A 10,783-nucleotide genomic window follows, 5' to 3' on the forward strand; every position below is an offset into this window, starting at 1 on the left:
TTATTTTTCTACTATGCTCTCCGACTCTGATGTGTAGTTCCCTGGCCGTCTGTCCTATATAGACTTTGGTGCAGTCATTACACTTGATTTTGTAGACACAGTCCCTGTTTCTGTTTGCCGGGAGGCGATCCTTCAATTGCACCAATGCAGAGCGCAGAGTGTTCCCCCTCTGGAACACTGATCCAGTTTGAAGAGGACTTACTGATTGGTTCCCCGTCTGTCTTATAACCTGGCCAATTTTGTGACCTGTTCACTTGGCCCGATGAAGCTTTTGTCTCAAAAGCGAAACGTTGCCCAAATAAAAACTACCGATTGTTTACCAAGCTCTTCTGAAATGATGACTTCTCAATCGGTTCCAAACTTTTTCCAAGGTCTTTTTGAATTTTTAGGCCGTCCAGTCGCTACAAGTGTGTCTCACTGAGACGAACGCCACGAGGCCAAAATTGGCTAAATGCTTGGCCTGAATTAATGGGCCAGCGTAAAAACCAAAAGGATGCACCCGGTGAAATCACTCCACAGCGAATGGTTGGTCGAACGTTTAAATTTTGACAGGATCGGAGCAAGTTGCGGTGCCACCTGGTATAAAACGGCAGACGGTCTCATTGGATGAAAGTTTGGGAGGCCGGTTTGGAGTCCCAGGGGAGAAACGGATTGAAGTAGACGGAGTCATAAAGACATTTGTGCGCATGGTGATTCAACAGCGACAACTGCCATGTTACGCCCATAACGGAATTTGAATATCGCGAAGACACTTACACCGTGTTGTGACACATCGATCAGCTGATGTCTTGCCTAAACGTGGTGTTCAGTTTGGCCCAGTGGGTACTGGTAGTAGCTTAATGTAGAAAGACACAACTCAGTTTTTAATTTGGTCGACTTAACGAAAATCACCCTGTACTTAGCTTAAGCTCACTAGCATTTATTGCATTCTTCTTTGGCCCAGACCGGTAGTAGCTTAATGTAGAAAGACATACAACTCAGTTTTTAATTTGGTCGACTTAACGAAAATCACCCTGTACTTAGCTTAAGCTCACTAGCATTTATTGCATTCTTCCAGCGGTTTTGCCTCTTGAACTGATGATTTTACTGGACTACGCTTGCTTTTTCGGATTGATATCAATTCGCCGTTCTCATCCCATTCTAAAACGTCTATTTCCTAAACCACAAAAAGGGATTTCATGGCTGCTGGAAATTCGCCTTTCTGTTACTCACATCTCATTTCAGCGCTTCAGATCTCCAAAGATGAAGGTTGCGGTTTTCTTCTATCCGCCTGCGGAATTTAATCTTTGTGTACAGAAATACTTTGTTAAAAATCCACCCCAAACACAGTCAGTGAAGACCTATTACTTGAATGTAAGAGGGCTACGCTGAAGTTCACTTGCAGGGGGGAGCTGAAGAGTACTTCGGCCTCGACAGCACTTTAAACTCTGAACTCAATCCTTCAGAACTTGAGTGAGCTTAGCAGTACCGTGTGGCCCGCTCTTTGACTGGGTTGGATAAACTTCGTCTAACCTTCGGGTGTGAGACAAAATCAATTGCTATAAAGTGATCGTCTGAGGAACTCAATCATTCAACTGGAGTGCCACCAATACAACTGAGTTCTACTCAAGCGACTGGGTTTACAGTGAACTGTAGTTATCCCGGCTTTGACTGCAACCACCATTACTCTAAGGCATTGGTCTCGACAAATCACAATTTTCTATCCAAAGTTCGGTTGTCCAGTCCAGTGGGCCTTATCAAGAGGTGGACAGTAGAGTTCAAAACTAGGCTATTGTAAATCCAGGCTTGACATAGCTAAACAGAGATAACCTTCCCTTGCACATAGTGTCCGTACATACTAGCTTCTACGAAAAAGGTGGTCCATAACGGAGAGCCGAAATTGTCAAGGGCACTTCCGAAACGCTAGTTTCCAGTGAACCTTCCTGAGTAACTAAGCATTCGACCGAGATTTTCGCGTAACTCCCAATAGTTAACAGTAAGGCGGTTAGATCTAGCATTTCAAGGTGACCGCAAACCTCTCTATTCCAAAAATACCTGATCAAATTTTGGATTCAGTTTATTAGATTTACCGTTGCAATGTGGGTTGTTTTCAAAGGGACATCTCGTCTATTTACACCAGCGAAGCCATTCACTTCAAGCGAGGGATATGCGAAGAGCAAAGAACAGGAGACGAAGAAGATAACGGAAGTTGGGCGAAAAGGCAGATAACTAAATGCCGAAAAGTTCATGGATTGTAAGGAATCTTCGGCGACAAATAGTTTACTCGTCTTGCGTCATCTGCATCCATCATTCCGCTATTCAACAAAAGTACATCAGTACAGGATATCCCTTAAAAGCAATCTTCGACGCGAGTCACAGTAGAGTTGGAAGATCAGTAGACAAACAAAGTATGTGTGATACCACACTACTCAAAAGGTTGCTGAAAAATCTTCGACAGCCCACGACCGGTATCGCTTATGTTGTGGGTCATCGGTCTCCGAGTTCCCGCCAACCTCATGTTCTCATTGCACAAAATTCCTCTTAGACACTCATCTGCATACCAGTTTGGTTTAGACTTTTACTCAGTGTGTTGCGATGTGTCGAATAGCATACCAACTGAAACACGCTGCAGCCTGGGACAGCACATTCAGTTGAGAAAAAAACATCATAAACAAGAAATTCAGCTGAGTTCCGAGTGAGCCTTCCGTCAAAACCAAACTGTGAACATCATTCAGCGGTCAGACGTTGACAACCAGCTAATTCTTTCGCTAGGCTTAGGCGAGGCTGTTGCACAGTTGGTCATATCACACTGTCAACAACGTGTCTTCAGGCGTTCTTGTTCAGTGTACAATGTACAATTCAGATGAAATAAAGAGGCTCACATTTGAGGTAGCTTATGGCTGATATTTTTGTAGAGAAAGCGGAACACTGCACACAAGGCTGTCATCAAAACTTGTCTTTTGCAGACACTCTGTGAATTTATAACACATCATGTCCGGAGTACTCTGGCCAAAGCTGTGAAATTCAATGTCATCTCCTAGAGTCTCAAGAAGGCAGTGATCGGTCGAGTGCTGTCAAGGGGTTTTAGCAACCTCATAAGTAGTGTGTTCCGTCATGACGATACTCGTCCAATCTGATTAAGGACTTAGTAGCAAGTAGAGAGCTCACGTTTCCAGTGGGGTTTCAATATGGCGACCGCGAATTCGATGTACGACAAACATGAATGAGAGACGCGGATCACGACTGTTAAATACTCCATGATAAAATATAGGCGCACAATGCAGACTCAACAAGATATCGAGTCTGTTTTGGTGTAGTCCGGTGCGAGACACCCAGAGGTGCAGTATTCCGAATAAATCACCAGCTGGAGAGTTGAATGCAGGTAGCACTCAGGGAACGAACAATCTAACGTTGGTCCTCCAACGACTGATGGACCTACGAAAGGTAGGCTGCCAATCCAGCCAAAGGTGAGCGGCACACAAAAACGCGTCGGAGTGTGTAGTGCACGAATCCACAAACTTAGAGGAAATTCAGCAACTCACTTCAGTTAGAAGTTGACTGTATTGGGAGGTATCAAGAACCTGAGTTCTTCGCCAGAGCATTCCAAAGTGCCTTACGGTCCACCGGACAACTAAGTAGCCCTTAAATGCTTACGGTAGCCTTAGTTAGAAGTAGGTTACACCCAAAAATATGCGGCAAACGTTTATCTGAGTTTACTGGAGAACATCCTAAATGAGAGATTCAGTTGGGTTTCAAGCGACGCTCCCGTCAAAACCAAATTGGTATGCTAAGACAGCTGTGACAGTATTCGGTGTTTAACAACCTCATCGAATTTAAGCATGAGCGGGATCGCGCTGCGTAACGGGAGCCTAAACGACAGTGGCTGTAAACCGGATGACCGTGTAATATTGCCTTTCTGAACATGTTACTCATATTTTGGAAGTAGCCCAAAAACTACTTTGATATCGTGCCACAATCGTGAAAAAATCCACAAAAATGTCCACAGCCCTACAAAACCTATCCAAGGTATGAAGACAGTAATAAAAATTCTCACTACACGTAATATTAAATGAACTCCATGATGTGAAATCTTTAGGCCATCAAGGGTATAGCGGAGAAATACAACAGTAGAAATCACATAAAGACATCGGTTCTCAAAATCGAAGGAAGACAGGAAAGGCACGCACCTTCGAACTAGAGGTGTGTGCCCTAATTAAAAAATAGCAAAACACATTTCAGACATAGCTTCGAAAATATAAAACGTTACATAAGGTTGTCGAAAATAGCTGAAAATAGTCGAGCAACACCAAGTTCATCAAACCTAGGGATAGTCCAAACTGGGGCTCAGGATCTCAGTCTGTGTGAGAGTGGTCCGATTCACTTTGCTTCAAGAGTTCCTGGTCCGTCTTTTTGCTCATCTTGAACAGCCACCTGGTGATGTAAAAGTGCCAGAACGTCCACAAGGTTAGACCGACGATCGCCACTAGCCAGAATAAAGCCACGTGGCGAGGGAGAGGTTTGGTGACCGTGTTCCAGCCGAATTTCAGAATTATCAACAGCTCGGTAATGATGACGCTGGAAAGCATCCACACCTGGCGACCTAAACGTTTGCAATTTCTGAAGAGAATAAAAAAGGGATACGTAATAAAATTCTTATTAGCGGCAGAAGGAAAACGGAACGCTCAAATGAACAATGGGCTGTGACTCCCTCACCATCATTATAAAGAATGTGCGAGATGGCCCGATCGGTCAGAGCGCGAATTTACTGACCGGGAGGCCCGTGGTTCGAACCCGACCTCTGCCTCCCGGCTTCCCTTGTCTAGGCTTGGACAACCTGGCAGTATCTCAGCCCTCGTGCTTCCTTCGGGTGGCATGGCAGCCTAGGCGCCAAAGAGTGCTACAGCTGAAAGATTTTAAAAAAGAATGCGTTCTAATTCGTCCATGAACTATTTTGCATTTCTCAAGCCACGACGCGAAACGACTCAGGGCTATGGCCGGATTAGACATAATATCTGATTTAATGGGCGTCCTGATTAATGGTGTAGCTGCCTGGTGGGAACTACGGAATGGTAACAAGAAGCTGGCCGAGACAATGGCCAGTTTAAAGCGTGTCCGAGTTGGTCACTGGTGCCCACGGCATCACGCACGCTCCTTGCCTGAGATGAACAAGTTCGACGACTGAATATCGGAATCGGAAAGCTAGCAGTCAAAGAAGTGGATTGGTGAAGTCCTGGAAGTGATCTACCGAATACATGGTTCGTAGGTGTTTCCAACAAATCAGAAGACGTTCTGAACAGCCTGAGTGGCAAGCAACCGGTGAATGTATTGCTGTGTACCGTGTCGTTCTGAACACAAAAGTTTCGTTGGGCCAAGTGAATTCGTTACAGAGTTTCAAGGCAGACGAAGAACCCCCCAGTGGGATTTCCCGCTGGAAACATTACTCATAAGTTTGCTGAAACCTCTGCGACGGTCCACGAATCGGTTTCGCCCTTCTTCAGATTCAACCGTCAACCTCATGTTATATCACAAACGAGACATTTAGCTGGAATTCAGACGAGTCTCAAAATGAGTGTATTTCATCAGAATACAAGGTAGCTCTTTCCATTACTACTACTACTGATCAAGGTGCATCCAGCGTGCGTTGCTAACACACTCACCTAACACGTCGGGTACGGCGAAGGTTCACACTATTGTTTAATTTTAAAAAGAGAGTGGATTTGCCACAATGGTTGCGTCAACACAGTAAGTGAGTTGTTTACACGAACAATTTGAATACAAATTCTACAAAGTGAAACGAAAACCAATCCCAAAAAGTGATTTTCCGTCAAACGACCTCTCCTAGGGATAGTCCCTTTCACTGGGTTCGATTGGAGGAAAATGGCAAATTGAATTCGCTTTGCTTAAATCGATGTAATCCGGCTGAAAATCACCTGAAAAACCAAATAAGTATGTGACAGTTTGACACGATTTCCCCTGAAATTTAGCAGACTGCGTTTCTTCTGCAGAAGTCCATTATTTGCAATTTTCAAGTTTTATTTTTATGTCCCGGGGGATCCGAACCAGGTGGAAAACGAGGACCTAAGTCCGATGCATGTCTCGACTTTATCGATCACCTGCAGAGAAAAATACCAGTTTCGAGCAACCCCCATCCAATTAGCCTTTCGAAGTAAGACGACAGGCAAGTCATTAGGCAGAAACAACAGGGTGAATGGGTCAACATTACTGGAACATTGATTCCCGAAATGAGAGTTAGTTATGAAAACGTTTCAACCCACAAACGTAATCTACAGCTTTCCGAATGAGAAAAAGCGGCATTGAGTGTTTTTTGCAGGTGATGAAAAGGCTTTTCCCTGTAGCCTTAGATCAGCCGAAAACCAAAATAATGTGCTCAAAGATGAGACAGTACCACGAAACGAATGACAGCTGTTCCATAGAGAACAAATCGAATCATCGATCCGAACTTTGAGCGGTTTTCAAGAACAAAGCGACTTCAATTTAGACAGTTTCGGTGGACTACATGAATGGGGGAAAGTAAAGAGCGAGGGTGGGAGGAGGGTAACGGACGGTGGACTCAAGGAGATTGTCCGCAATTCATGATGACTCAGCAGGACAAATTGATACTGAGAGTGGTTAGCAAGTCCACAGAGTCAACCAGAGCACAGTTTGGACTTGAATGTACCGTCTCGCGGGGAGGAGGTCTATATAGCCAATCACGCCTTCTCGGACGTTTTAATAAAGACGTATGGATTAGTCTAATTCTGATATAAAATGGTTGACTGTCATATAAAGTAGTAGGCACAGAGCCAATCAACTTTCACTTTCGAGAGTTGACGAAGAACGCGTGGTTCTAACAATAATCTGTGTACTAATTGACGAGGTGCGTGCCTCAGAGAGGGAATATGAATGCATCGGAATAGTACAGCGTTTGAGAGCCGTCGGTACACATGCCTGACGAGGTAAGTGCTTTGGGTAAACGATGACACCCTTTCTGTCACACACATTGCGGCTGGTCAAATCCCCCGACAGTCTAAAGAGCACAGTTGAACAAAGTAGACTGCGTTGAGCTTCGTCACAGAAGAAAGAGTGGGAAGTTTAGAAAGCACAGGACATAAGAGGTACTCCTCTGTCCTAAATCAAAACCATTAGTTGGCTGTAAAAGGGATAAGTCACTTGGTTATTTGCTTGAGGGGTCCAACTTGTTGATCTTCGGAACACACGCAACCGTGGGTACAATGGATGAATTCGATTCATAAGGTGGCAAGAATTCTCGCACAACCTTATCGACCATACCCTGATCACGTTCTTCCCTATGACACCAGTATCCGGAGGTCAGCTGACTGGAATAAACGAACATTACACCGGCCTGATGAATTGGCGATGATGGCGATCTGTGTGAGAAGCTACCAATCAGAATGAAGCATAGCAACCAGAAGAGAATCTGGTAATCACGTTAGTTGGCTAACGCAAGAATCGGTTATAATTGTAATTAACCCCCAATCAAAATCACTAAATGCACAAACCTGAACACGCGACACACGGTCCGAACGCCAACAAGTTGGTACGCAGACCGATTCTTCCATGCCTACCTAATGGGCTTGGTGTGGCTGAGCTTCAGGTGATCAGAACATGACTTTCTTAAACAGCGTCGTTCTCTTGTCGAGTATCGACATTACCGATACCCAACGCTTTTGTTCGACTGTTTTGTCTGTCTATACGTGTTTAGACTACACCTGACGGACCCAATCTTGAAAAGCAAACTTCTAGACCAACTTTTGATGTACTATGTCCGGATTATGTCGATAAAAACGAATAAAGCCGAAAAAATTGGCTAACCAAGCACTCAGTTTGAATGCCACCACATGGCATGGATGTCTGAAACAACTATGCGCACCTAATCACAAGCGATGGCAACGCGAGTTTAACGTCCAACCACAGCCGAATGAGCAGAATGCGTGGTCTATCGGATCTGTCAAGTTTGCTCTTTCTGTACTTCTGTCGTTGATCTGTTCTATACAGTGTCGCATTAACTCACGTGGTACACCATGGACAGAAACGCGAAACGACTCAGGGCTATGGCCGGATTCGATACATACTGTGGACAGAGAATCGATCGGTGACCGGTTTTCTTGACCACACTGTACTTGGCCCCATACTTGCAGGTCTCTGTTGAAATGTGGAACTGAAACTCTGACATTCCAAAGCTCCGAAAGTAACTGAAAAGTGGCAAGCAGCCAGTACAACGAAAGAAACAAATATAGTGATACTGATAATATACGGCCCGAGGTGGGCGGATTGGTAGTTGCAAACGGGAGCAGTTCCAACATCTCTGTGATTTTCCTACCCCATTTTCTGTTGCAGTCATCCTTCTCTAATACCCTCCCTCAGGTTCCGATTGTGGGTGATTAGTTTGAAGACAACCCAACGTCCCCAGTCCGATTTCCTGTCGAAACTGGCTATCCTCCACGACCGATTGGGATGATGCAACCGAGGACTACAGTGAAAAAAATCGATCACACGTTCAACAAGGGATCACCCGCGCCTAGCTTTTGTCTGAGTCCTCCTGGTGCTACGAGCCTGATGTTCCCATGAGTAAATCTTCAAAACAGACACCAGAAGAAGATATGGCAGTCCACGAATGAACCACCATGCTTTTTTGTCTTATTCATTGGGAGAGGAGGGATTTTTCGGTTCCATATAGTGTTGAAGAGTGAATCGATGATGACGAGAAGATATTGCACGGAAAAGTATGCATGGGGGGAGATGGTCTAATTGGTTAGGGCGCGAAATTACTGACCGAAAGGTCCGTGGTTCGAACCCACCTCAGCATCTAAACTCCCCTGTCTAGGCTTGGGCAACCTGGCAGTACCGCAGCCCCCGTGCTTCCTTCAGGTGGCGTGGTGGCTAGGCATCGGAAGGGTGTTACTGCTGAACGATTTTTTACGACGCATGTTTATCTAAGTCCCCCAGTTCGATTCTTGTTTAAATTACGGTCAGTTTAGACTGTTCTCATGAATCAGGAATAATAGCAAGCTAGTCTGGAAAAGAACGCTCAATCGAATTAGCGGAACGTGGTCAAATGACTTACGGGTCATCCATATATTGGAAGTATTCATAAATCGCCGGTCCGCCCCATAGAATAGAAAATAGCAGTCGCAAGAAACACAGAATGTGCGGAGGGGGTACCCAAAGTACGTATTTTAAGTAGAACGTATTCAATTCTGTTAGGAGAATCTGAAAGAAAGAGAATAGCAGAGAAACGGTCATGGTAAGATTCGGCTTTGAAATGAATAAATAAATAAATAAGAAAATAAACATGGTGGAATTTCGATTCTGTATTTTGTAGGATCCTCGGATGCACAGGCACACGAGGCCTGTCCGCCTTACTGGGGTACAACAGATGGACCGGATATATGAACCACTGGTGTTATCCATAACCCGTTATCAGTAACGCGTCCACCAAACAAATTCGAACAAGATGCGAAGTTTTGTTTTGGTACAATAGTGGTTCAAAAGTTTGAGAACCTTCGACAGAACACTGACGGTTCCGTTGAATCTCATCCAGTGGGCCAAGTCCAACATTCTTGTTTCCTAAAGTAAAACACTAAATTGTAAATGGATTAAATAAAATAAATAAATAGTTAAGATGTAACACCTTCCCGGTTCCTAGCACAAGAGCGGGGATACTGCCACGTTACCCAAACCTAGACAAAGGTCGAAATGCAGAGGTCGGGTTCGAACTACGGACTTTCTGGTCCGTAAACATCAAGACTGTCTGACAGAAGATGCAGAACGTAGTTGGTTGCTTCCAGTGAGTTAGTCACCTCAGGAATGAACTCTGGGGAGACCACATCAAGCTACTGATCAAACCAGGTGTCTTGTAAGAGACGGACAGAAACCTAAACTTTCAAAGTATTGAGGTGTGTGCGTATTTATTTGCCCTATTTCCCCGGTGGAATAACCAACTAGCGGCGATTCTGAGTACGAAACATAACCGCAGCAATTGGTACAAATACAGAAAAACTTGTCCGAAGTTCATTCTTCCACCCAAGCGGATAACGCGCGATGAATATGCCGAAATACCCATTTATTCAGGACGGTAAGAGGACAACAGATGAGATGGCATCATTTTCCTGCTTCTTCTTCAGTTGTGAACGAACGTCACACACATATAAGTGGTCATGAAAGGGAGGGTGATTTAGGGAAATGAGAATACGGCGCTGGTTGCTCCAAGGAATTCGGTAGTAATTTACTGAGTACCATAATTACAGCCGGGTCTTTTCAAACAGGAATCGTGGAAGAGTGCTTTGTAGTAGATGGCATAGTTGGTAGGTGACGAATGATGGCGTAACTGATAGACGGCGTAGATGGCAGAGACCGGCATCTTGTTAGTGATTAGCGGTCAAATGGACTGGGATGGACGTGGCGGTATAGCAGGCACAGTGTCCTTTAAGCACGCTGTGAACTGCTGTCTGTTATCGACGAATACACGATCCACTCAGAAGGGCAAAACGTGTTTTGTGTACAGTCGAAGCGAGATCCCCATAGCTTTGGGAATCGAACAGCTGAACGAGTCACCAGAATTTTGCTTCAGCAGTCTCACTTCAGCCTATTCAATAGTTTGGCTTCTCAAGCTCCAGACAATTAGACAACGAAAGTGACATGGAAGTTGTTTCCTCCGAGACACAAGTTGGTCACGGGTAACTCAGCTGGTCGCAGTCAGTAATTCACAATTCCGGTACACAAACCCTCAAGGTCTGCATTTAATGGAACGACACTGATTCAACTAGCTTTCATACAAGGGAAG

General features: G+C 44.7%; 2 protein-coding genes across 2 annotated transcripts in view; one reads left to right on the top strand and one right to left on the bottom strand.

The window, feature by feature from the left end:
• Nucleotides 1–4,028: 4,028 nt before the first annotated feature.
• The window catches only part of T265_08340 (hypothetical protein), a gene marked incomplete at both ends in the record, with an annotated part of 11,779 nt that continues 5,024 nt past the window's right edge, over nt 4,029–10,783 (bottom strand). Inside the window, 3 exons of the mRNA XM_009174108.1 lie at nt 4,029–4,596; nt 9,065–9,210; nt 9,437–9,567. Coding sequence (XP_009172372.1) covers nt 4,332–4,596; nt 9,065–9,210; nt 9,437–9,567 — 542 coding nt within the window. The remainder of the gene's footprint in view (nt 4,597–9,064; nt 9,211–9,436; nt 9,568–10,783) is intronic.
• Nucleotides 4,673–9,114, top strand: T265_08341 (hypothetical protein; the record flags this gene model as incomplete). The annotated part of the gene is made up of 3 exons (XM_009174109.1): nt 4,673–4,833; nt 8,825–8,968; nt 8,997–9,114. 3 exons carry the CDS (start codon nt 4,673–4,675, stop codon nt 9,112–9,114), a joined length of 423 nt encoding a protein of 140 aa, XP_009172373.1.

The sequence above is a fragment of the Opisthorchis viverrini genome, assembly GCF_000715545.1.
Source record: "Opisthorchis viverrini unplaced genomic scaffold opera_v5_214, whole genome shotgun sequence".
NCBI classification, from domain to species: Eukaryota; Metazoa; Platyhelminthes; class Trematoda; order Opisthorchiida; family Opisthorchiidae; genus Opisthorchis; species Opisthorchis viverrini.